Source organism: Aquarana catesbeiana, linkage group LG03, assembly GCF_042186555.1.
Source record: "Aquarana catesbeiana isolate 2022-GZ linkage group LG03, ASM4218655v1, whole genome shotgun sequence".
Taxonomy (NCBI): domain Eukaryota; kingdom Metazoa; phylum Chordata; class Amphibia; order Anura; family Ranidae; genus Aquarana; species Aquarana catesbeiana.
This window is the reverse complement of record NC_133326.1, coordinates 121,609,133-121,636,945: the sequence shown is the minus strand read 5'-3', so window position 1 is coordinate 121,636,945 and position 27,813 is coordinate 121,609,133. Positions and strand designations below refer to the sequence as shown.

The following is a 27,813-nucleotide window of genomic DNA, read 5'->3' as shown; positions in this document are numbered from 1 at the left end:
TACATTTAATAAAATGAGACCATAGAGAAAAAATTGCAATTATGTGGAAGTAGACAAACTGAAACAGACGCATAACATGACACTGGAAATTGTGACTGCAACAAGGCAGATAAAAAGCTTACAAGTACTTATTATTACTCACCCATAGATCTGAGAAACTCTTCATACAGTTCAAATGTCATCAATGGATTGGGAAGTTCCCTTAACCACTGCTTGAACGCGCTGGCAATCACATGGATGTTATATTCATCAAGATTAACACTATCAATATCTGAAAAGAAGGGTTAACAAAGATCAAGATTTGGCTTAAGGAATTAAAAAAATAAGACCCTGGTAGAGATGGTCTTTAAGTCGAAAAAAATACACACTATATGTAGAAAAATATAATGGTTAGAATAGAATATGGAAGAACACAAAACAGTCTTTTTATACTTCTTGTAAAATCCATTTCTTGGCATTTATTAAAGCGGAGTTCCACCGTTTTTTTTTTTTTTTTGTTTTTTTTTAAGTCAGCAGCTAGAAATACTGCAGCTGCAGACTTTTAAACTATGGACACTTACCTGTCCAAGGTGCCCGCGATGTCGGCACCCGAAGTCGATCTGTCCCTCGGCTGTCGGGTGCTGCCGCCGCCATCCTCCGTAAGGGACAGAGAACATGAAGCAGGGTGCAGGAAGAGAGTAAATCCCCAACTTGTAGCCCCTGAACACTTCCTTTACTCATACATCCAAAAAAAAAAAAAAATCTGATCAGATATCCTTAAAGACTACCAAACATCTCCTGACCTTGGAAAGTAGGGGCATCTCTTCATTATGAAGAGGGTTTGAAAGGTTGCTGGGTAGCACAGTGGCTTAGTGGTTAGTACTCCTGCCTTGCAGCAAAGTGGCTTAGTGGTCAACCCTCCTGCCTTGCAGAACTAGGGTCCTGAATCCACATTACCTAGAGTTTGCATGTTCTCCCTGGGCTTGTGTGGGTTTCCTCCAGGTACCTCAAGTTTCCTCCAGGTACCTCAAGTTTCCTCCCACACTCCAAAGACATGCTGATAGGTTAACTGGCTCCTGTCTATATTAGCCCTAGTATGTGTATGTATGCATGTAAGGTAGGGTGCTTAAATTGTAAGCAAATTGAGGGCAGGGATTGATATGAATGTACACCATATAAAGGGCTGCTTAAATTGTCAGCTACATAAATGTCTGTAATAAATATTTTGGAATTGCGAGGTTTGCAACTGAACTGGATTACTGATCTTGGTCTGGCCTTGAAATTGGAGGTCTGAGAGAAACAAAAGAAACGCTTCTTGGAATCAGAGGCAGGATACATTTTTTTTTCCAGTTTGAGGTAGGAGGCAAACGTTTTGAACCTTCCACAACTGCAAGATTAGTAAAGCTGGCAATACACGGTGGATTGTGGAATCAGTTTTTTTTATTTCCCCAAAAATAAACTAACAGTGTATGACCAGGTTTAGGATACAAGTGGGTAACTCAGACATATGCTTAGTCCATTCCTCCACAGTCTGACAAAGTGGCATGAAAGCTGGGGGGGGGGGGGGGGGGGGGGACAAGTTTTTGGAAAGAGCTTTCAGATATTTGTCAAGCTGATTTATAAACACTGAGGCATCCTGAAAAGAAACAGTCCATGTTTTAAGGCAGAAAAAGAACTGGGTAGTAGTGGGTAAAAACCATTTTTAAGAAGGGTCTCCTCAAAAGGCTATTGCTCAGAAAAAACATTTTGGAGGAGAGAATAACTTATCAGGATCAATTTATTCTTTATACAAGACAGGTTCACGGAAGGAATTTACTGGAAAGGTTTTTACTGACTTTAAAGTGGTTGTAAACCCTTACAGACCACTTTAACCTACAGGTAAGCCTAGGTTAAAACCTACATGGTCAAGGAGATATTTTCCTGAAAACGGGCACCAATGTCTATGGCGCATGCGCACTAAGCATGCCGTTAGTGACGGCGATCATGTCGTCACTGGCGGCTCCCGCGCATATGTGCTGGAGTGATGTCATCGCTGCTCCAGCCAGTCACAGCACCGGAGCAGTGATACCCAGAAGGAAGATGGATGCTTCGTGGAAGAGGGGACAGTGGTGACATTGCAGGCTCCTGTGTCAGGTAAGTGACACATAATGTGGCATGCATAGTAGCCCATTATGCTTAACCTTTGCAGGGAAACAAAGAGGAAGTAAATCCATCAGGGTTTACTTCCTCTTTAAGGGAAGAAAGACTTGCAACAACAGTGGTTTTAGTCAAAGGTTCCTCCATTTTTAAACATGTCTGCACCACGCCAATAAGAACCAATATATCATCATTGAGCCTGGAAGATATTAACAGGTCGAGGTTCCTCAGCTACAAAAACTCATCTAGAACAGATTTATGAGATTCCTCCTCAAAGAGTGCACCCACAACAGCAGGAATGTCAGGTAAAGACTCTGGAGGGGAATGTGTTCCAAGTCCGCTATTTCGGTAAAAATTTGTTCATAAAATCTAGCATACCGGTAGAGAACCCCTCTCTGTATGACACAGAGAAGAGATTAACACCTGAGAGAGTCAAAAAGGCTTTAAAAAAGTGTGTAGATTCAATAAGGGGGAACAATCCAGGCAATCTGTGTAAGGCGCCTGCTGGTGTGAACAAGGCCTAACATGCTGCAAACACATCGCACAATCGATGCAAACACATGCCACTGAGTTTACGGTGGGTTACCATAGACTTGAGTAGAAGATACTTCAACTCCTTCCAAACTCCACATGAAGTTTCATTTTTGAAGCGCAGCAATGTGATGCGACACAAACGCTTCATGTTTTCATAATGTAAACCGTACTGTGTGCTGTCCATATTATCAATTGCAGAGTGCTTTACTAGGAGTTTGAGGAGCGTTAAAAATGCGCCCCAAACTCCTGCATTTAATGCCAGTATGAACAGGGCCTTATAGTTTGTTCTACTCCGTTACTTTGGTGTTATTCGCTTGTGAATGTGGGAAAAAAAAAAACATAGGAATATGAAAAAAAAAAAAAATATTGAACAATTTCTTTAGATACATTTATACAATAGTTCATTTTTGTACATTTACAATCTTTCTTTCTTCTGAAATGCTTTTAATAATAGGCACTAGCACAGTTAGCCACAGTTGGGAATGACATAGCCAGAAGACATAGGCAAGCTAAATGCAAAGAACATGGAAGCTACAAACTATAGCATGGAACTGATAAAAGAAACATAGTCAGAAAGGTGGAAGAGAGCAGGCGCTGTGTCACCTGTGTCCAGGTTTTGTCTAAGTTCCCGAATCTTGTTGGTGGATCCTGGTTTTCTGTATATTCCTTCTGTATACAAGCCATGCATCTCAATGTAGTTGATGAGTTTCTCCAGCAGCACAGGTACTAAGCGGTCCTCATTGGTAAGGCGTGACAATTCTATCCCAAAGTGGCGGGGGGACAGTTCATTGTCATACTAAGAATAGCACAAAACAAAGACAAATCAGACAGGAGGGTAGCACTGTAAAGATGAATATTTTTATAAAGACAGAAATACTTTTAGGCAACACATTGCTATAAAAGTGCAAGTCTCAAGATAAAAAGTGAATCTACCTTTTTACTGCATGTAGTAGTGATCTGTGAACAGCACTTCTTGTGGCAGGCAAATCTACACACTGAGAAACAGTACCAAGGTAGTTTTTAGCAAACAGGTATTGACGTTTAGGGATTCTACATACTAGACATTCTATATTATGCAAATTCAAAAGGTAACAAAATGTATTTTTTTATACAACATTCATTTTATTAAACAGTCCTCCTCCTCCTAGATCTGAGAGTCATTAACAAACACATTGGCTTATACCGGTTATATTTTAACTTACAGCAAGTATTTTAATGCTGAAAAATAGTGCAGCAGACTTATAAAAGCTGAAAGAATGAAAGAAGGGAGGGTAGTTGTGTTGTGCTACTTTTCATATATAGATACAGTATATATATACACACACACACACACATTAATATATATATATATATATATATATATATATATATATATATATATATATATATATATTACACATACATACATACATTTTTTTTTACAACCCCCTTACACCTGAAAAAGACTATACAATAGCAATGTCATAACTGCATAAATCAATATGAGCTCATGTCAGACATGCACAACTGCATCTGTAAATTGGATTAATGTATTTCATGCATTCTTACATTTACAAACAGCTGCTCGGTCCATGATCCAGATAAGTGAAGAGCAGTACTCGCAGTATGTGGGAATGTTGTACTGAGTAGTTTTAAATATATGGCCATTGTGCTCCTCCAACTAAAATATAAAGAGAAAAATGGGTAAAAAATGGTAAGAGTAAAAGACACCACAGGAGATGTTAACCGGTTCCCAAATGGCTCACGCAGATATACTGCGGCAGAATGGCTCCCCTGGGCAAAACCCTGTATGGGTACGTCCTTCCACTTTTCGGCCACCAGGGGGCACGCACGCCCGCTGCACAGCTGGGGACCCGATGCGCGTAGCTGGCGGGCATGTTTGCCGCCGGCCACACACGAGCGCCAACACGGGGATTAGTGTGTGTAAAATCCCTGTGCTATCAGAGGAGAGGAGCCATATTGTTTGCTCCTACCAAGTAGGAAAAACGATATGTCTCCTCTCCTAGTCACTCTCATCCCCACACACTTAGAACACAATGAGGGAACACACAGTTAACTCCTTGAGCGCCCCCTAGTGTTAACCCCTTCCCTGCCAGTGACATTTACATAGTAATCGGTGCATATTTATAGCACTGATTGTTGTATAATTGTCAATGGTCTCAAAAAGTGTCCAAAGTGTCCGATCTGTCCGTCGCAATACCGATAAAAATCTCAGATCGCAGCCATTACTAGTAAAAAATAAATAAATAATAAAAATGCCATAAATCTTTTCCATAGTTGTAGATACTATAACTTTTGCGCGAACTCAATATACGTTTTTTGCAATTTTTTTTTTACCAAAAATGTGTAGAAGAACATATATTGGCATAAACTGATAAAGAATTTTTTTTTAACAAAAAAAAATTGGGGATATTTATTATAGTTATTAAAAGTAAAAAAAATATATATATTTTTTTTTTTCTAAATTGTTGCTCTTTTTTTGACCATAGCGCAAAAAATAAAACTGCAGAGGTGATCAAATACCACCAAAAGAAAGCTCTATTTGTGGGAAAAAAGGACACAAATTTCATTTGGGTACAGCGTTGAACGACCGCCAATTGTCAGTCAAAGCGACGCAGTGCCAAATTGTAAAAAGTGCTCTGGTCAGGAAGGGGGTAAAATCTTCCAGGGCTGAAGTGGTTAAACACCGACAAGCATTGGTTTCAAGAATACAAATGATACAAAAGATGACTCTGACAAATTTATGTAAAAAGCAGGCTAATCAACTAAAAGATGAGGACCGGTAAAACTGACAAGATGATTCCCATAAACTTACAATATCTGATTCTTTTTTCCTTCTTTTCTTCCGTTCTGTCTTTTGAATCTTGAAAGGAAAAAACACAACATAATTTTCATTTCAATAGAAAAATATATCCCATAAAGGTTAAGGCTGGCATAGATGGAGTGATTTTCTTTTCCGCAACTACAGGTTGCGAAGAAGAATATCGCTCAATTCCCCCATCAACACATACAGTGTTGACAGGAGAATTCCTCCTGCTGAGCCATTTCGTTCTTCCGAGGGGGATGCTTGCAATATTTGCATGTAAAATCCGGAAGGCTGATAGATACATTCAGCCTGCACATACATGGTTCGAAGCTCGGCTCGGATTGAAACTTGTCTATGGCCGTCTTTACTGCTGCAAGTCAGGTGCTTACAATTACCTTTCCTGGAGTATAGTTCAGGGGTTTATATTCGGTGACGAATTCATCCAGGAAAATCTTGAACGTATTAATCCAAACTTTCACTGGTGATTCACTCCAGCTCCGTGGCTGATGCTGTTTCATGGTCTTATCAAGGATCTGCTCAAACAGGGCACCTAGATCTCGGTATCGGATACTCTTTCCATCCTCGCCCTGTTACAGATCACACAAGTACATTTATTTACATATGTATACCTACAAGGAATCAATATGGGCATATAAAGTATCAAACAAACGTATAGATCCCTGGTGCCCAACACATGGACCTCCATCCCTCTGCGGGCTATTAGGCTGCATATAGATTACAGAGGGACAGAAGGGTACCAGAACGCTCCCTGTGTTCCAGCCCCCGCAACTGAGAGAAAGACTGTACTGTGGGCAGAGTTATCTCTGCAACTGAAAAAAAGTTTACCGTGGGCAGATATTTCACTGCCACTGGCCATCAACGCGGGGGGTGCAAAATTCTCTGCCAGTGACCACCAATTAGGGAAAGGGAGGGAGGGGGAGGGAGGGGGAGAAAGGGAGTACTGACACCAATGTTGGCAGCTATTATTGCATCCACTGACACCAATGTTGGGGGCTATTATTGTGTTAACTGACAAAAGTGTTGGGGTTAATACTGCACTCACTGACACCAATGTTGGGGATTATTAGTGCACTCACTGACAGCAATGCTGGGGGTTATTTATACTTCAACTTTTTCAGTGTTCAAAAAATGCAGCAGGACCAAAATTTATGGGCTTTGAGGTACGAAAAATGTGCTGCTATTGTGCAGCCCTATTGAATTGTCGGGGGCTGCACGTGATCCCCCCTATAATTTTTAGGTTGACCACCATTGGTATAAATCAATATGTAAAAAGCACTACTACCCAATAATCCAGATTAGAAATCATATACCTTACGTGTAAACAGCTGAAACAGAAATCTGAATGTGCGTAATAAACTACCAAGCTTCATTGGGCTTTGCATGGTTTTACTGATAAAGCTCTATAATGTAAGTAAAGTGAAAAAGCCTTCAGACATGAATTTATGCAAAGCATTGTAGCATTGACAATGGGATTTTAAAAGATGTATATTTTAAAAGATGTATATTTAGATTTGTTTTGTATAAAAATACAGTAGTCACAATCATTATTGTGACACCTTGTGATGCACTATGGAATCACAAACACAAGGGGGGATTCAATAAAGCAATAAAGGACACTTTTCTGGCAGTATGTCCCCTTTAACATGGCCTGAGCCCAATTTGTGAAATCTGTGTGCCAATTTTGGTACCATCACCAACACAAGAGCCAGAATAAGGTAGACTTTACTACCACACATTTTAGAATCTGTCAATGTTACATCTCCCAGCACATTAGCTAGAATGCTGGCATTCTAGCAAATAGTAATGCATCCCCAGCTCCATTCAACTGCCAGCTGGGAGATTCCCCAGTTGACAACTGTAAGCAAACAAAGAGGAAGGATGCTGGCTGACAACAGCGTCCAAATATGCCAATGGGCAGGAAATCTCTAGTATCCTGGCTAGCAAGGGGCTAAACCTACACTGGGAATGAAGTGTCCGTGGTATGGATTGATGTAGCTGTTTCTGACCGATACATGACTCTTTAACCAACACTGACATTTTTATGCAGAGTAGAGAGGGAATTCTAAAGAATGCCTAGGACACCATGAATTCCAGAGAATGGTGACCTTATGTTAAATGTTACATATATCAAAATCTTCTTGTTAAAAAAAAAAAAAAACTACCATGAGTGTGGTTGAATACAGGCTGAAAATATTCTGCCGGAATTCCTTCAGAGCTCTTTTAAAGAGAACGTCCACAAAAGAATCCTTCTTTCCATCTTCAGAATCCAGATCATTAATCTAAAAATGAGAAAAGTACATGTAACTACTATAAAAAAAGAAAGCTGCCCTGGCATAAGATCTCTGGAATTAAAAGGAAAATGCACTCTAGCCACTTAAAGACCAGCCTCCTTTTGAGATTTTGGTGCTTACATGTTTAAAACAGTTTTTTTGCTAGAAAATTACTTAGAACCCCCAAACATTATATATTGTTTTTTTCCTAACACCCTAGAGAATAAAATGGCGGTCATTATAATACTTTTTTTCACACCGTATTTGTGCAGCGGTCTTACAAGCGCACTTTTTTTGGAAAAAATTCACTTTTTTGAATAAAAAAAAATAAGACAACAGTAAAGTTAGCCCAATTTTTTTTTTTATATTGTGAAAGATAATGTTACGCTGAGTAAATTGATACCCAACATGTCACGCTCAAAATTGCGCCCGCTCGTGGAATGGCGTCAAACCTCAAAAATCTCCATAGGCGACGGTTCAAAAATTCTACAGGTTGCATGTTTTGCATTACAGAGGGCTAGAATTATTGCTCTCGCTCTACCGATCGCGGCAATACCTCACATGTGTGGTTTGACCACCGTTTTCATATGCGGGCGCTACTCAAGTATGTGTTCGCTTCTGCGCGGGAGCTTGTCGGGACGAGGCATTTAATTTTTTTTTTTCTTTATTTTACTTGATTTTATTTATTTTTACATTAAAAAAAAAAAAAAAATTCTGTCACTTTTATTCCTAATACAAGGAATGTAAACATCCCTTGTAATAGAAAAAAGCATGACAGGACCTCTTAAATATGAGATCTGGGGTCATAAAGTCCTCAGATCTCATATTTTGACTTAAATGCAATAAAAAAAATAAATAAATAAATACATTTGTCATTTGAAAAAATTACATTGAAAAAACGTGCCTTTAAGAGTTATGGGCGGAAGTAACGTTTTGACGTCGCTTCCGCCCTGCAGTGTCATAGAGACAGGTGGGGGCCATCTTCCCCTCACTCGTCTCCATGTCAGCCCAGGGGACAGATGCGATCGCCTCCGCCGCGGGCTCCGGTAAGTGGCGGAGGGCACCGGATTGCAGCGGGAGGGGGGCCCCTCTCCCGCCACCGATAAAAGTGATCTTGCGGTGAATCCACCGCAGAGACCACTTATCTTGTAGCCGACAGCCAGCCGAACATGGGGATACCAGGGTTATGGCAGCTAGCTGCTGCCATAACAACGATATCCGTCCCCAAAAAGGGACGTATATGTACATGCGGCGGCCTGGCAAGTGGCTAGACTAGTTTTAAATGTAAAGAAAAAACTGACAGGGGGGCGCATACGACAAGTGCATTACCACCACAATTTTTATTTTATAAAAATGCCAAAAACATTCTCACAAACATTAGAAGATACAAGCATGTCAAATCACAAATCCAGCTCAAGTGATGTCCAGATCGTTATGGTTGGAAAGCTGATTTTTTTTATCAGAGAACCTAACTTTAAATGTATATCAGTCCTTCAAACATTTCCTGGCTTCCCAGAGAAGTCAGGATTGCAGACCCCCACATATACATATATATATATATATATATATATATATATATATATATATACACATATACACATATACACACACACACAATATATATATATATATATATATACACACATATATATATATATATATATATATATATATATATATACATACATACATACATACATACACACACATATATATATATGCAGAAGCGAAAACATCAATGAAATAAATTTAAAAAAAACAAACTCTGAGACTCAAGGGGGGGTTTAGGAAGAAAAAGGCTCAGGGACTCAAGTGGATTACCAGCTAAACTAACATAACAATAAAAACATGAATATAAAACAATTGAAAAGCACTATGTAGTACATAATTTATCACCTTTTTCTGCAGAAATTCATCCATACACTTCAAGTCACTGGCACTGCAAATGATTTGTGCTCGTTCATTCTGCCACTGTGCAGGTTCCAGAGTAGTACTACTGATCTTGAGACTCCTCCTGCGTTGTACCTTTGGAGAGGGATCTTTGTTTTCTTTTTCACGTCCTCGGCTGAGGTCTGGACTGCGAGGAACAAGCCAAAATCCTGCATCCACTGGCAAAAAAAAAAAAGAGAGCAAGAAGCACAACATGATAAACAGGTGTATTACTTAAGGCAAAACAGTAAAAGAACTCCAACATTGCCCACAGTTTCACGTTACGTAAACAATTCCTTAGGACAAGGTTTAACAAACAACTACAATGAGGAACAAAGAAACTGAAATATATGTGATAGAATTGTATGTGATAGAATTGTATTACACTCACCATCCATGAAATGGGTGCCTTCTTTCCCTGTAGGCTCATTATCAATCTCCAGAATCTCTGACTGAGGAGTCAACTTCTCTGCTGCTTTCGTCTTCCCCCAGAAGCGAATCTTTCCTCTCTGAGGACTAACACGACAAATAATTGAATCAGTAATTCTGAAAAGAAGGGTAAAAGTAGTTTCCAGGAAGACTGGAAATCCTATTTGAAACGTAACTTTATGTAGTGATGTGGACGGTTCACTCTAACGCTAGAGTTTTTTGGGGCTGTACACTGAAGTTACACATTTATTTATGCCCAACACTTCCAATAATAAAATTTGGTATAGCATCAATTATAAGGGTTCTTTATGAGAATCACTGGTTGAAATGGATGGACTCAAAATATATGTACTGGAAACATATCATTTCATCAAAAGGAGTTGTAAAGGAGTTGTGAAGGGGGGTGGGAACACCTCCATGTACCAAAGAAAAGGAACACGTTATTTGCAGATTAAATGTCTCACCGCGAGTCTGGCTCTGCAGCTCTATGTGTAGGTATGAAGCGCGACATCTCTCCTTGAGAAACAGCCTTCTGGAGCTTGCTGGGCCTCTCCCCAGGCTGAACTTTTTGTAACAGCTAAAAGACAACATTCGGTTACCTCACTTTACATGTAAAGAACAAACAGTTCTGACAGATATCTTGACAATACACCACAACAGGGTTCCAGTAAACAGTTGGAAAGGACAAATATAAATATAATCTTCAATGAGTAATTAGATCTACATTGGATCCAAATTTGATTGTTTATAATTTTCCAATTATTACGTAAAACAGAAAATGAAGGCAAACACATTGTTAAAGATATTCATATTAAGTAAAAATCTGGTTAAACAGCACTAATCTGTTAAATCATAGGGTTTCTTGCTAGTTATTTTTTTTATTGTTACTGGTGAGTTTTGTTTCCGATATAAGCATGCTTTTGTACTGCATCTCAGATGAAAGAGCCAACCCCAGAACAGAGGAAGTACAGTAGTTCTGTCATTTGTGCCATGTAATTACTTGTCAGGGCAAGATGAAGGTTTTTAATAGCCCATGTGGAAAACATGAAGGGAAATCTACAGATGGATTGAGAAACCCTTGGGGCTCACGCACACGGCCGTAAGAGATCCATATTAAGCACACATTTGGGCGTAAAGCCCCTTTCACACGAGAGATCCGCTCAGATCTCCCTGTCCCTTTTTCAGGCAGACCCAATCAGACCCTCCAATTTCCTCTATAGGCAGTTGGATGTAAACAGACTTGTATCTGTTTACACCCAAGCTACCTCCAATCCAATCAAAAACAAATGAAAGGGGATCTGTTCCCCTCCGTCTGACTGAGTCAGATCGGAGGGCAGTCATGTGTAAATGGACTTGCCCATTTATTTGAATGCCCATTGAGCAGAACGGGCTGTGTGCGTTTACGTACTGCATAAGCGGAGCAGACGCAGACCTGTCATCCGGCCGCTCCGCTCAGCAGGGGATCAGTGGACACTTGGGTAAGTATTGCTTTGATGTGAGTATGACTGTGTACAGACACTTCATATTTCAGCCTTTCATTGATTCAGACAGGCTGCCGGCAGTGGGTTGTACACAGCTCCTATGACTCCCAGGCAGAGATTTACGCTCAAATGTACACTGCATGGCCCTGTGTATGAACCAATAATATAAATTGATCATTCCCTTCACAGTCCTTAGCGGTGGTCATTTGCAGGGACTCGCTCTCTTGGAACTGCAACAAACATTAATTAGTGCTGTAAGGTAAGCCAAGAGTCTTTGACAATGCTTGCATTGCTGAAAGGAAGAACAGTTTGTTAGTTCCTAATCAAAACCAAACTTTCTCTTTGGGAGGTCGTATTGGTTTTCATCTAATTTGCCAAAAGCTGTACAGTTGGTAGGAAAAGTGCTGATAAGTGAGAGTCTTGATTTTCAAGACACAGATAGTTCATGCTATTAGAGAAGGACATAAATAAAGAACAAAACAAAGCAGCAAAGAATATACAACTTGACTGTGCACCAGGAGACAACAGAGACGTCTGTGCCCAAGTGTGAAGGGTTTGATCTACATGCAATAGAAAAATCTATAAAGATATTATAGGTAAGAATTCTATGGCGGAAGAACATGACATATGCATACTATGAGAGAGGTACATACACTGACACAAGGAGAAGGTACAATGTCCATAGTTACAGGATTAGGACATACAATGCAAACGTCATAGTGACAGATGCTACAGATGAATATGAAATATAAAGTAGTACTTTATAATCCTGGGAAGAAGCAAATGGTCTGATTAATGTGCGCAAAGTCAGAGATCTAAGCAGTAACCGCTATGACACGTGAAGCTAAAAGCTAGACGTGGACAAGCATATGGCAGAGCAAAAGGTAAGATCTGTGACACATTCGTCATACAAGTGGTACAAATGATTTAACCCTGTCCAAAAAGAAATGGTAATGTGTCACCTGTACCAATTGTTGTAAGTGATTCATACTAGAAGCGCTACAGCTGTATCTGGATTTACCATTTCAGAGTCGCTGTGACAAGCCGGGACCTGTCTGCCTGCCTCATTAGGATCGGAGGAGGGGTTCGGCTCCCCCTGTTCATCTGAATCCTCCTCAGAGTCTGCCCCCCCTCTAGTCATAAAATCTGAACGTGTTCGCGCCATGCGAGCTTTTCGTCTGTGCGGGGCCTGACAGACAAATGACAAAGGACATGGGGAACGAAAAATAAAACAAAAATTACATGATGCAAAACGATAATCCACACCAGAACAGACATGAGGAAACACATAAGGACAAATGCACAAAAAACAAACCATATAATTGAGAAATGTAGAAACAACAAATAGGAGGCCTACATTAAAAGCAAACAACAAATACAAAATAAAGCACACAAAAAAACCCCCAAGACTACATGATTGATGTGTTAACATTGGGTGATCTGTATATGTAGATATGGTGAATTGTCCTAGAGATATGGAAAAGAGCATTTTCCCAGGTTTACCTCCTATTAAAAGAACTAGCACTCACCTCGCTAACTCCAGATGGTTCTGTTGCATCCAATCTCTTTACTGGATCACTGCGTGTAATTCGGTGTGGTTGAACAGTGGAATTACTACAACAGAGTAATACAAAATCAGCAAATATATGGAAAAAACAAAGAGCGATCCTTCATTTTAACCCAATGACCTTACCAGTAGCATGCTTCCTATCCACTGATGATAATGCTCACTCACTGTGCTATATCTATGAAGCTTTATCAACCTAGGACAGGAAGTCTTTTAGGACTACAGACTACTCCCTTTCTCTTCTGTTCTATATATATGTTCTATAGTTCACAGATAAAGCTGAGAACAATGCTAACTTATAAAAGTCAAAGTATAACTAAAAAGTCAGAACTTTTTTTTTTTTTTTTTAGTTTTGGATAGAGTGGAGAGGAATTAGAACGCTTTTCAGCTTTTATTGCTGTCTGTTCCCCTGTTAAGGAGATTCACCCTCTCTTTTTCTCCTGTTTACCATTATCATCACAGTACTCATATGTCTCTACCATTATCATCAAAAGTGAAAGTAAAAGAAAATCCCCAAATTTTGGGTTATCACAATAAAAGTAATAGAGGGGGATCTTCCCATGGGGACACTAGTTCTGGTGACTTGGAGGTCCCCAAGCAATTTCCTCAATTTGCAGGAATTTCCTCTCACTTCCAATTTGGTTATGGGACAGGGAAGGCAAATCTCTGCAATGGGGCACAGAAATTTGACAGGGGTTAAAACCCTCCCTTGCGCCATTCAAAATGAAAAAAAAACTTTTTTTTTTAAATCTAGATTTCGACTTCAATAATGGCAGACAGCAGAGAAAGTTATCAGCTCACATGATATCTGGCAGTATCCATAGGTGTATTGAACAGACATAACAAAAAGCTTTAAATAGCAACATTTAGGAGACCAAAAGAAAGCTAATAAGAGAAGTACCCAGTTAAGGATAAAGCTAAGTGACCTGAGTCTTTAATATCATCAGAAATGAAAAACAACACAGAAGTTTGTAACTTTAAAGTTCTCAAGCCATGGCTTACAAAATAAACTTAAAGGTTGCCTTTAGCTTGTGGAAATCACTCACTGGTAGCATTACTTTTTCTGTACTTGTTAGCAGTTGTTGGCTAAGATAAGCCTATTGTATCTTTGTGGGACAACTAATCTGAAATATTGTGAGAAATTCTTTATTACAGGCAACACCAACAAAAACGATTAGGAATGGCCTATGTAGCATAAATGTGGCATGCATTCCTGGAATGGTATGCTCACAGCTTTTTGTTCTCCAAGTTATAAATACAGCTGTCTACCACATGCTTGGGAGTGTATAATGATGCAGCCTAAAGAGGACAGCACAAAACGCAAAATGATGTACTACTTTAAAGTTCAAGCTGATAGAAGAACTGAAAGGGGTCCGGTAATATATGCAGTCATAGGGGGTTATTTACGAATAGCAAATCCACTGTGCACTACAAGTGCACTTAAAGTGCACTTGGAAGTGCAGTTGCTGTAGATCCGAGGGGGACATGCAAGAAAAAAAAACAAAACAAAAAAAACAGCATTTTAGCTTGCACATGATTGGATGATAAAATCAGCAGAGATTCCCCTCATTTCAGATCTTCCCCTCAGATCTACGACGACTGCACTTCCAAGTGTACTTTAAGTGCACTTGCAGTGCAAAGTGGATTTGCCTTTCGTAAATAACCCTCATAGTCTCTTTAATTTCCATAACTGTTGTATGTTTAAAGTTTGTTAAGCTATCTCTATTTGGACACATGCTTATTTTAACCTTGGGACAAATGTGCTCTATAGTACAAAGCAACTAGAGACTGACAGCGCCCGCAACATGTAAACCGCCACCAATTGGTATGGGAGCGGTCAGCCTCTTATTGCTTTGAATAGAGCATCCTTCCCGCAGATGTTCAAATACATTCCCCCGCTGAGTCTCCATCAAGAATCACAGTCTGCTCCTAATCAAAAGTGCGAGTGAGGCCTTATGCCTGGTACACACTACTAACGATCCGACTTTAGTACAGCGATCTCCCCCGCTGAGCTGTTATGTTCTGACAGGGGGCGGCCCCCCTGTCAGAACACCCTGATCAGCACTCTACACCACTGGCTGAGAGAGCTGATTGGTTGCTGGTTTTCCAGCACGCTCGTCCGACAGAAGTTGGCTTCTGTCCAACAGGGTGCCATACACAGGGGCCGAATTTCGTCCAGTTTTTATTGAACCGACTGATATCGCCCAACATTCGGCCAGTGTGTATGGGGCTTAAGGCTAGCCACAGGGCTGAGTGAGCGAAATCAATAGATTTCCCCACTCTACACTGAACCGAATGGATGGAAGAATCTCCCTTGCTGGCTACTGTATCAGAATATCTGAACAGTGACTGCATGACTTTCCAAAGTTTGCCAAGCCAAGTAGTTTTGAGAGGGTCACCCATGGCTTAAATTCTGGCCAGCATGAGTCGCAAAGCCCAAGAATGTATTTTAAAAAGAAGAAAGGGAGTGCAAGTGAATTATGTAATAATTATAAAATAAATGACTTGCATCTTTAAAAGAAAAACAAAAAAAACAAACATTTTTCCTGCACAGAACACAAACCAAAACCATTGCTGGTAGTGACCTACAGGGATTGGACAAAAATATGGAAACACCAGGTAAAAGAACTAAATCATTACCCACTATGATGTTGGACCGCCTTTGGCATCAAACACATTTTAAGCCAGTTTTAAGGGCTCCCTTTTGCGCAAACCAATCAATATACGCTTATTGCGATTTTTTTACCAAAAATATGTAGAAGAATACATATTGGCCTAAACTGATGAAGATTTTTTTTTTTTTTTTAATTTTGGGGATATTATAGCAAAAAGTAAAAAATAATAGAGAACCAAGACAGAATAGCTCCAACCACTTCCTGTTTGTACAGAGCAGCCACGTGGTAACACCATTTGCTTCTGTGTGCAGGCAAAAGCATCAAGCCATTCAGCAATACTGAACGTAGCAGGCAGGAGTAGAGGCACTGAGCATTTTTGCCAGTGGCAAAGCTTTTTGTGCCAGCAAAGTGTTGGTGCCAGCAATAGTCAGTGCCAGCAATACTAGTACTGGTGCAACACACTCCTCTTTTTTCCGCTGGGCCATTCTTTCCATGATCATCTTGACCTGAACCAAGTCAAGTGTCAAAGAGATCAAACTTTATGAATTCATCTTGCAAAAAATTCACAAAAATGCCTGTTATCACACCGCAACCTAACCACACCTCAAAGCAGATCATTTCCTCCACATCACTTCCTCTTTAAACACTTCCCACTTAAAAAAAAAAAAACAAACAAAGAAAACCACAACACTTTCACTCTTGATGCTTCTTTACCACTTCAAAAACACAAACAAAAACGCATCAAAAACAAGTCAAATGCTATAGGTGCATTAAAGGAGTGTTGTTTCATTCTCCATAATTAACACACGTGTGAACAAGCCCTAATACAGAAACCTTACAATAGGTTACACACAACCATGGGAAAATAAATTAGGAGTTAAAACATTTCAGATTTTTTTCTTTTTTTTACATTTCTGCTGAGAAATGAGCCAGCATGGAATATGGCCTTTTACATTCTAGGGTGTATTTGCATGATGGTTAAGAAAAAAAATAATCAATCTTCAGAAAGCAGGTTTCTTCCTATTGGGACAACTCTGTACACTTTGTTATGGATTTATCAATAAATCCCAATATTTAAGTATTTCTTGAATTCGATTTTCCACATATCCACTAGATATCAAAGCAAATTTCAACTGTTTTTGAACAGCATTAAAAAAAAAAAAAAAAAACAGTTCAAAATGTTATCAGACAGGATTCGCCCAATATCGGTTCTTCTATGGGAAAGTGCTTTAGTGTACTATTCATTCTATTTATCATTCTGTGAATTTAGATTAGTTTTGAAACTCTTCCAACTCTCAAACATTTGTCGCCTTGCAAAATATTCAAATTATTCCCTGGTTTTAAGTGTGGAGTGTGAATTTTTTAGTGATCCCTTTTTTGCCACTGTCAATTTTTCCCTTTTTAAAGAGTGCTGAATCTGCTTTTTAAATATTTTCATGATTATTTTATTTATTTTTTTTTTTTTACAGTAAAAAAAATAAAGTCCCCCTCCCCTTTTTTCAAACTAACCAACCTGACACACTTGGCAGACAGGCTGGTATCTAAACTATTCAGCACACCCTGTTTCCAGGAGGGAGTTTCAAGCAAGGGATGGTTCATTCCCCACCTATCTGTGCCACAATGGCTGTTCCCTCCCTGGTGGACTTGTTTTATGGGTACCCTGGACCACTAACCAGTCAACTGGTGAATGCAGGTAAGAAGGCTAGGAAAAAAAATGTAAAGAAACACACACCACACAAAAGAAAATATTTATGTCTTTTGAGGCAGGCAGGGGAACATCAGCCCATTTTGCTGGCACCACCCCTCCTGGGCACAGGTGTGCTGAAGAAGCCAGTGCTGGGGTTAGCATTGCATTAGATTAGGATGCTTTGGGGGGGGGGGGGGGGGGAGCAACCCCTCCCCCCAAGCTGAAGGACATGTGGGCTGGTATCAACATAGCATAAGGGCTGAGGATATCATCCTGCGTGCCAGGCTGGTTAGCTCGGCCAGGGAGGACACTTTTTTTTTGCTAAGTCTTGCTTTATTTTTAAAAGATGACATTACTCTCCAGCCCCATGGAAAGCATGTTAGCAAATGAACAAAAATGCCTGTTATTTAAAACAAGATTCATCCTACAAAGATTTATCCATTGGTGATTTATAAAATGTATAAATAGCTGCTACTGGACAATCAAGATGTGTTTAACTGTACTAACCAGATTCCCAAAGAATGTCATAAAATATAAAAGGACAAGTCTTCTCAGAAATTGCTGGACCAATTCTGTTGAATCTTACTTTGACTGAGTGGAATTTACTAGCGAATCATTGATAAATACACCTTTTAGTCTTTAGTAGCTTATAATCTATATTTTAAATACATTTCAAACTGGTCCCAATATATTTTTCTCATTGAGGTACCTAATCCGCTTGCATCTATTAACATTTCAAATCTACTACAAAAAGAGAATTGTGAACACCATAGTGCTTTGTTTACTTTAATTGTGTATCTGGCAAATTACCTTATTATTCATTTCTGTGCCCATTAACACCGTATGGCTCAATTTATCTCTCACAACATGGCAAATGACAAGATAATGAAGGAGAACTGCTATAAAAACAATTGTAATTCCAGTAAACTTACTCTGAATCGCTACTAACATTCCCTTTGGGAGTGAAAAAGATGCTGGAATTCACAGTGCTGTGCAACCAGGGGCGCTTCCCTGTATTTCCTGTGTCACCAGAGACTTCCCCTTTGGGGGCTTCACGCGACTCCCTTTGTTCAAGGAACATGCTAGCTGGACGGTCATGGTGCAAGCCTGTATTCCCTTTAACAGTCAGTCCTTTAATCTCTGTTCGGATAGGATGGCTTTTCCATTCCGGGTTCTGCAGTAGAAGAGACTGTGGCCTATCCGACTGCCTGTTAGAGTCTTTTTTAGGCATCTGCGAAGAGTGTTCAGGTTCTTTGACATGCCCCTGTTGTTCTTTCGATCTGCGTTGTCTTTCTAGCTCTTGGTTTTCTCTACGAATCTGCTCCATCATAAGTTTTTCTTTTTCCTGCTGCAGTTGCTTCTGTAACTCTTTCTTCTCTTTACTGAGCTTCTGAAGTCGTTGCAGAACAGAGTCAGAAGGAACTGACGCATTCTCACTTTGCTCCTGATCTTTAGACAATTCCTGGTTTGGAATATAAAAGGTAGGGAGGCTGCTGGAAAGGGGAGGCTCACGAACATGTGACTTGAAAGGGACAGGGACGGATGCCTTGGCAGGTGCACTTTCGGATAGCTCACCTCCAGGAGACTTCTGTCTCCAAGTGGAAACAGACCCCCATGCTATATCAACAGCACTGGAAGTAGATGAAGAGGAGTGATGAGAATTGTGATCCTTTTGGCTTTCAGAGAAGGCCACCTGCGGTGCAAATGGAGCTTGTAAATGTGAGGCATGTTCCTCAGCAGCTGGAGGATTGGTTAAAATAGTCTGAAAACTAAAGTCCACAGGTCCATTGGATGAAACATTTTCTTGTTTCATTGCCTTTAAGTTTTCATTTGAAAGTGTGCAAGGAATGCCATTGGACTGAGAGTAATGTGGCCCAAAGGTAGGCAAACTCTGTGGGCCATTGGAGTGTGATATTAAAGGTTCCTTCTTAGTGGGAGAGCTTATTTGGTAAGGAACGCTAGCACTTAGTTCATTGCTGGAGAGGCTCATAGAATCATTACTTTTAGTATTTTGGGTGTTGTGCACAGGAGGGTGAGGAGAACCTTTTGTTGGGGAGCTAGAAGATCCAAATGACTGAGAATACATTGGTTCAGGCATCAAAGTTGCAGGTAATTCATTGGCGAGAAGGTTTTGGGACGTGTCATTGACAGTATTTGCAAGTCTAGGAGTGAGAGAACCTGGAAGTTGATTATTAGATACTGGGTCTGTGACACGCTCCTCTAATGGCTGTGGATTCTCTTCACAGCTAATATGTTCAAAACTGCCAAGGGATCCCTCACTTTCAGGAGTGTCTGGATGTTTATCTAAGATTATTTCGGCGGACCAGCGCCTTTCCTCTGAAGGAGAGACGCCACCACTTCGCACTTTTAACAATTCAAGACTGAATTGAGCCTGTTCAAGTTCTCTCATGCGACGGCTTTCCCTCTTGGCACGTACCACTTTTCTCTGATTGGAGTTTTCCAATGATTTTGGCCTCTCTCTGATATGCACCTCACCAGATAAACATTTTTCAGAGAGTGTTGATGCTGGACTTGGAAGGTCTGCCTGCGTCTGTTCAGAGGTGTCCTCCCAGTGGCTAATGTCAGTATCAGGAGTGAGAGGTGGAGTCTTGGATGCTCTGCTATCATAATCTCCCAAAGAGAGTTCTGGCTGGAAGCAGTTTGGTATTTCTTGCTTCAGTAACCGTAACCTGTAAAATTAACAGGCATGAAAATACACACCCAATACCACATTGCTGTACAACTAAAGTATATAGAAAGTATTTATATGAATTACCTGCGTCGGGCTATAAAGCCTCTGCATGCTGCTTGTAAAGTGATAATGTGTTTTCTTTTATGTTGGTACAGTTTTCTTTGAACATAGCTCCTCCAACATGCTTGGATGCATATTGCCGCTTTTTGTTTGCGCAAAGAATGATCTCGCCAGGATCTCTGTATAGTAATGGATGAAGCTTTCATCTGCAGGTAGCTTTGTCTTGCTCTATGACCTCTCCACCAAGACTGAATGAAACAAGCTGCCTCGAAAAAAGAGTGGATCTTGACTGGAGGTTCCTCTGCATTCCACCGCCTCTTGTAACATCTCCAGCATCTCTGTAAAATAACAGGTTTTATTTCATTAAAAATCATTAATCATTAAAACCGGACCAGTACATTGTGGATATCAACTTTTTGTTTATAACTTTTTGTTAATTGAATATTTTCAAAAAATACACATTCACATATTTCTTACAGCATATAATAAAGTGTATAATAAAAAGTGTGGTAAAGGACATAATTCATACCAAGAGACTTATGAGGCAGTACTTACACATGTAAATCAATGATCGTTTATTAACATACAGTTGTCACTAAAAACAGTAGAAGTACCTAAGGGAGCTGAGCAACATCCTGGATGAGGGCAATTGTCAGCAATGTATTCAAAGCGGCAGCACAAAAAGTGTCATGTCTTATATATGCCAATAATGAATTTTACAATAAGTATGTAATAGAAATCTACAGTAACCTGAATCACAATGCTGTAATACAGATGAAGAACACGGTTGGAATGCGAGACAGAGGAGAGAAGGAAGGAAAATAAAAAAATGTTATAGAATAGAGCGAGTATAAGCTATGGAGGAGGCAGAGGAGAAGGTGGAAAGGGGACAGTTCTGTAACCCCTACCCTGCCAGATAATCTCAAATCTCCACTGCCACTTTTGGCACTTTTTGGGGGAGTAGGTATCTGGTTTTGACAGGTACCTGCTCCCACTTCCAGTCAGATGGGTGCGACAATCTGAGAAGATGTTCGGCCCCCCCCCCCCCCCTTCCTTCCCCCATCACAGGTCCCAGAAAACTGCGGAAACATTCAGAAAGTGCAGCACGGCTCATGTATGAGCATCCCTTAGTTAGCCAGCGCTTGGACGCAAAATCAACTGAAGAATCGGCTTGGGTGAGGACATCGCTGGATCCCTGGACGGGTGAGTGCCCTAATATTAAAAGTCAGTAGATACAGTATTTGTAGCTACTGACGTTTAATTTTTGGGGGGGGGGGAGCTTGGAGCTCCTCTAAGTTTCCCAGGGGTATGCAGAGCAGAGACTGCCTATTCGCCACACAAGTCATTGTATGTCCAAGATACACCAGCGCTGCCAGACTTTGTTAAAGTTGGTGACTGATTCTTAAGCTTAGCTGTTAATTATTCCATATTATAAACAAAATGTATGCATTTTTATAGGTCTTCTTTCGACGGTGGGGGCGTCTTCTTCCATTTTAAGGCTATTAGGCATCTGGCTGCAGATAGTGAAAACAAACTTTGTACCTGGATGATGATGGCTGCATCTTTAAGGTGCAAGAATCTCATGCGCTGTAATCTTGACCTTATCCAGCGCTGGAGAAGAACAATTCTTTGTAATACTGTCTGATGTAACATGTCTCGAAGGCACTGACGTTCCTGTTCCTTCAAAAAAACCTGAAAAAGCGAAAAACTATGAGCAAAAGACAATACTAGATTGCAGCAATGTTTTCTGTCGAGTGGGCAGAATATGTAACTGTAATTTGTTAGTGCACTAAATGAGCCATATGAAATACTTAAACATTTGGAATACTGTGTAAAACTACCTAGGTATGTGAAATGTATTCATTACAAATTCCATGTGATAGCAATGTAAAGGGGCCAATTCATTCCTCACCATAGTCTTCCCAACTTGATATAGCTCAATGCTGTGACCAATCCTCCAGAAGAATTCCTGGATACACTGGCGGGTACATGTAACATTTCTTGGCAACAATACTGAGAACTGATTTACAAAGTCCTAGGGAATACAGTAAGAATTCTGTCAGTAGCTGGTAAAATCATAAACTGTAAGTACATAATATAAGTGTTCTAATAGGTTCTTAATGTCTTTGTCGGGCACTTCCTTGTTGCAATACAGGACAGCTATACCTAAACACACCCAATGCAGGCTCCTAGCTGTTTTTGACATACAAAGAAACTGATGTAAAAAAAAGGCAATATTACAAAGTTTTTCACAGCACCTTCAGATTCAAAACAAAAAGTAAAAGGGGTTGGAGCAGCTGTATACCCAACAAGGCGTTCCCGATTTATAAGATGAACAGACAAAAGGTGGGGATGTAGTAGTAGTGATTATAGAGAGTATTATTTTGCTGGGCTTTTTAAATAGATATCAGGTCACATCCTGATTTCTTTTCTATGTCAAACACTGTCCTGATTGAGGAATATAGTGCACACAGTTTTAATGTGGAGAAGGGTGAATATTTAGCCACCACTGATGCCTTTACAGTAGTACACACCTACAAGTAGGAATGAATGCAATTAAGATATATTTGCAACAAGGCAGATTTTCAGAGGAGTACACAAAAATACGTGTGAGAAGATCTGGATTTTGTGCTGAAATAGAAGGCCTTCCTCTGTGATGGCAAGTGGTTCCATTAAACCAGAAAGAACAATTATTGATAGGCACATAGCAATTGAAGGCAACCCCCTAGAGGCTAGAACCCTCTAATGCATCTGTCGTCTGAACCTGTATCCTGAAAACAAATCTGACCAGCTTGTTGTTGAACCGAGCGGTTATTAAATCCACATCTTGTGAGCACAATGCAGACATATGTCCCGGGAACACCTCCAGATAGAGAGACCATTTCTCAGGTTTGGATAATGTCTGCTGAGAAAATCTGCCTGCCAGTGTTCCACCCAGGGAACCTATACCATGGAAATAAATGGAACATGATACTGGACAAGACAGGATAGACTCTCTCTCTGTCACAGCTGCAACACCCCTGATACTCCTCCTGAAGGCTAATGAAAGCCACAGATGTGGAATTGTCAGACTGAACATGGACCAGATGATTGGTCAGAAGAGAGGTCCAGTAAAATAATGACAGGTGAGCTGCTTGTAACTCTGGAATGCCAATTGGAAGCTTCGCTTCTACCTGAAACCAACCACCATGGATGGACAGATGATCCTGAACTGTCCCAATCCAGAAGACTAGGGTCAGCTGTAAAATCTTCCAGAGAAGAAAAAAAACCTGTCTCCTGACAACATCAATTACAAAAGCCACCATGACAGAAACATTGGGGTTCAAGGATGTAACTGGATCCAGAGAAAGACTGGATTTTTTCCACACCATTGAAAATGTTCTGTTGCAAAAATGTTCTGAAGTGAAATTAAGCAAACAGAATTGCTTAGAAGTTCCATATACCATCAAACCAGCACTCACATGCAATGCAGTGTGACTGACAAATTGAGTTTAAGGCTGAGGAGGTCTGTAAGTGTAAACAGGTTTGAATAAAAACCTTGAAACCTTTCAGTTGGGGAAGCAGAACCAATATTCCCAGTGGACAGTAATTCCTTAAAATGCTGAAAAGAGGCCCATCTGACTTTGCTGAGGCATATGAAAATTGTGACCTTTGGATGCTTCCTTTCCTCCTGCACCCAAGCGTTGCCCCTGTATCCAAGAAAGCTGGGTTCCCACCCTCAAAAAACAGAGCTAGCTATGCATGCAGAGGATATCGAAATTGGGGGTACACTGAAGCAAAGCCTCAGGTAGCTGACCATTGGGTGACAGGGTCCTGAGTTAGAAGATACAGTTAGCACTCACAGACAGTATGAGCCCACAGGACAGTATGAGCCCACAGGACAGTACAGAGCAGAATACAACACATTGGTGAGCATTTGGCAACACTAGGTTTCAAAGTAAAAAATTCCAACATTCCTGGAGCCTCCATAAGACCCAGGTGCACACTTTTCATAGTGTTCTCCACAAGTATTGTCTGTACAGTAACACACACCCATATCTCAGTCACATTAGCATAATTTAGGCGTCTTACAATTGTTGCAGGTACATTCCTGGCACCTTGGCTTCTACATTGAACTCCCAAAACTGCCAGGCTTACACCTCAGGCAATGTGCTCCTTGTATCAAAGCCGAAAGGCATCACAGATACTTGGTCCATGAGGGCAGGTATTGTGGGGTTAACTTCCACCTTCTGTCAGAGTTGTGCAGTTTAACATTCAGTCAAGAACACACAGACAGGAGTAAAATGGAGGTGCACTGCAAGTGCTGTGGGAGTATTCCCAGTAACATGCGTTTCACTACAGCGGGCGATACATTCGCCCATAAAATGGCAGTCACAATAATATTGGTAGGAGTTGGAAGTGTTTTTGTAGGTAGCATGTTTGTGACAGGCGGCTACTTGTAGCCTGCATTCATTAACATCTAGTCATGGGGTATACAACCATTGACAGGTACCCAATGCTAATTGCAGGATTGTCGAAGAGAGAACGGGGGGAAACCTGCACTTCTTAACAGTAGAAACGTCTGAAAATGTATGGCTGTCACTGAGAGAGCACCAGTATACTTAAAGAACTTGTAAAACTTGTGCCTGTGGGCTGACTGGAGAGACTTCTAGTATTTCAGTATCTGGCTGAATCTGCCAGCAGCTATAGATTGTGGAAAAAACTTCTTAAATGAACAGGAAAAAAAAAAATCAGAGCTGAGGAAAACGCGCCCATTTTCCTTGGAACACAAAGCAAAACTGAGCAGGTGTAAATTGAGAGCAGTTATAGCCTAAAATCACTGTTTATATTCAAAAACACTTCATAAGGGGGTACTACAAAGGGACTGTGGGAAGCAAACACATATGCATTTCACTGCATATAAATAGGACATTTTTTTAAAGTAGAAATCATGCTAGCTTTATTGTTCTGTACAAAAAACTTTTTCTGTAAGCAATTTCTTTATACACAACACTTTAAAAATGGTTCCTGGAGGAGCCATCCAGCTTGCATGGCTTACTTTTTTTGTACAAGGCCATCCACAGACTATGGTTATCAAATGCAGAACTAGTAGAAAACTGTTTCCTAAGATTTGAAAATTAGCTTGTTCCCACACATTCATCATGTGCTATAAGGCCAAATTAAGGTTAGTTCAGGTGTTTCCAGTGCAGGGCTCAGTTAATGCTGTAGCAAAAAAAGAAATTTCAGACAATTCTGTGCTTCCAATCTGTGACAACCGTTTGGGAAAGGCCTTTTTCTGTTCCATGATGACTGACATAGGCAGGTCCATAAAAACATGCTTTGATGAGTTTGCTGTGGAGGAACTGAATCACCTGACTTCACAAATACTTTTGTTGGATAAATGGGCACAAGCTTCCATGGACAACCTCCCAAGTCTTGCAGAAAACCTTTCCAGAAATGTGGAGGCTCTTGTGGCTTCTAAATAGGGGGAGCAACTCCATATTAATGCTCACAGTTTTCGCATAGGATGTCCAACAAACTTACACTGGTTTGATGGTTAGGTGGTACAAAACTCTTGGCCATATTTTGTGTATATAACAGAGCTTGTGTACATAATAAGACTGCATTCTAACCTGAAAGGGATACTTGCAGCTGTACCCAGATTGGCGAATTCGGACTGTTTCCAACATTCCTGTGTAACGAAGTTGCCTGAGCACCAATGAATCATTGAAACGCAAAGGCACCTGTGGCGTTAAGCAAAAAGCAAAAAAGAAAAGATAAATACACTCCAGCAGTAAGGTACACAAATATACTTTATCAGTTACTATTAATTTGCTTTGTTAAAGTAATCAAGATTGTATGCAGACAAATGTGTGGTTTGTATCTTTGTTCAGCCACGTTCACAAAAAATACCATTAAATTAGAGACTCGAAAAAACACACCACTGTGAAAACGTGACACCAATGCAAGATTGAGAATCTAATTGTACATATAAGAAACTTTTATTAGAATTTAGTCCTTGTAGTGCAGGAGGTTATACTACAAACAGTATTTTTGCTTTGTTCAAAGATGGGCTTTAAGAATAAGAAGCAGGCTCCCTCCAGAAATTCTAGTCACAAAGTATACTTTAGTTGATTCCTTATTGCTGCAAATGAATGTGCACATTCGTGATAGGTGTTTTGAAACTCAATTTTAAGTTAATTACCTTTTCTGCATTGGAGCGGATGCATTTCACAAAATAGGGCTCTGCCTGACCCAAAGTTTCCATCAGCTTGTTTAAAGATGCCTAAAACAGTGGAAAAGAAAGGGGATTTCAGAATACACACTGGCATGGGGTAATCTGTGATATGAAATGACCAGAGAGAAGACAATCAAAGAAACATGGAGCCGCACCTGAAATTGTGCACTGATGCTTGGTGGCTTTTTCTTCTTGTGAAGATGCAGCAGGGACTTGGTGATACGATCATGTAGTGTAAGGTTAGAGAGATGCTTTAGAGACTTCACATCCAACAAGTGCTAGAGTTTAATGAAAAAGTCAAAAACTTTTCAATTGTCTATGCAACAAAATCCCCAAAAACTAGAGATCACCAGTAGCTCTCAATAAAATATCCTAACAGTGGGTCTTAATCAACATTACTGTATTTTTTTTAGTTTATCTATTTATTTGTCCAGGCTGATTCAAACGTTTTTTTGTTGTATACAGATAAGTTCTAATAAAAGCAGCTTTCCAAACACACGTAACAAGCAAGGTGATATTCATTCGTCAACAATAACTGGGCCCTCCTGCAAAAGTTCAGGGAACCAAACATTAGAACTAAGGTGAAGGAGACAAAGGAACACTGGGAGCAAGAGAAAAAAAAAGGAGAAGAAATAGAGAAAACGAGAAGAGAAGGAAAGAATGAAGGTCTCTTCTCTACAGGCCAAAACCTACATATCTACGTCTAAAAGATTCCTGTGGGTTCTGAAAGTTGCAGCGTTGATGTAATCTACCCAGTTACCGTTCCAGGCTGAGGTGTAGAGGCCCATTGACACTCAGGATAGTAGGAATCCCAGCGTAAGAAAAACTCATTCAGTGAGCAATGAACATTTAAACATAAAACCACCATAACTGAACCTGGTGTGGTTGTATACATGTGAAAGCCTCAGTCAATGCCACGCTTGGAGCCAGACTCTCCAACATGTTTCGCCCCGCCCACCGGGGCTTAATCCGGGGTCACCTATGATTAAGCCCCAGTGGGTGGGGTGAAACATGTCAGGGGGCATGTCCCAAGAAGTGGCATTGACTGAGACTTTCACATGTATACTGTACATCCACGCTACGTGAGTGGTAGTTTTAACATGTCTCCAAAAAGTGGGGATAGGGCAACAAAAAGCTGGCAAAATACAACTCAAAAAAAGTTGGAAAAGGGCCATATTTACCACAATGTAGCATCACCTCTTCTTTTAACAACACTCTGTAAATGTCTGGGAACTAAGGAGACTAACTGCTAGCATTTCGGGAGAGGAATGTTGTCCCATTCTTGCCTGAGCATACGCTGCTCTAAAACCTGGATATATACCTTTTAGCATTTGATGGTGCATTTCCAGATGTGCAAGCTGCCTATACCATACACACAAATGCACCTCCA

General features: G+C 40.3%; 1 protein-coding gene across 4 annotated transcripts in view; it reads right to left on the bottom strand.

The window, feature by feature from the left end:
- The window catches only part of MYO9A (myosin IXA), a 177,673-nt gene that overhangs the window by 14,033 nt on the left and 135,827 nt on the right, over positions 1-27,813 (bottom strand). For 3 of the 4 annotated variants that reach the window (XM_073619113.1, XM_073619115.1, XM_073619116.1), the window contains 19 exons: positions 26,579-26,701; positions 26,391-26,471; positions 25,819-25,929; positions 22,119-22,241; positions 21,749-21,898; positions 20,231-20,544; positions 18,387-20,144; positions 13,115-13,199; positions 12,607-12,774; positions 10,569-10,681; positions 10,067-10,191; positions 9,643-9,854; positions 7,639-7,755; positions 5,851-6,042; positions 5,465-5,512; positions 4,198-4,309; positions 3,583-3,644; positions 3,253-3,445; positions 143-271 (listed from right to left, as the gene is read on the bottom strand). In XM_073619113.1, coding sequence (XP_073475214.1) covers positions 143-271; positions 3,253-3,445; positions 3,583-3,644; positions 4,198-4,309; positions 5,465-5,512; positions 5,851-6,042; positions 7,639-7,755; positions 9,643-9,854; positions 10,067-10,191; positions 10,569-10,681; positions 12,607-12,774; positions 13,115-13,199; positions 18,387-20,144; positions 20,231-20,544; positions 21,749-21,898; positions 22,119-22,241; positions 25,819-25,929; positions 26,391-26,471; positions 26,579-26,701 — 4,216 coding nt within the window. The remainder of the gene's footprint in view (positions 1-142; positions 272-3,252; positions 3,446-3,582; positions 3,645-4,197; positions 4,310-5,464; positions 5,513-5,850; positions 6,043-7,638; positions 7,756-9,642; positions 9,855-10,066; positions 10,192-10,568; positions 10,682-12,606; positions 12,775-13,114; positions 13,200-18,386; positions 20,145-20,230; positions 20,545-21,748; positions 21,899-22,118; positions 22,242-25,818; positions 25,930-26,390; positions 26,472-26,578; positions 26,702-27,813) is intronic. The other variant, XM_073619117.1, reaches the window with a different exon arrangement.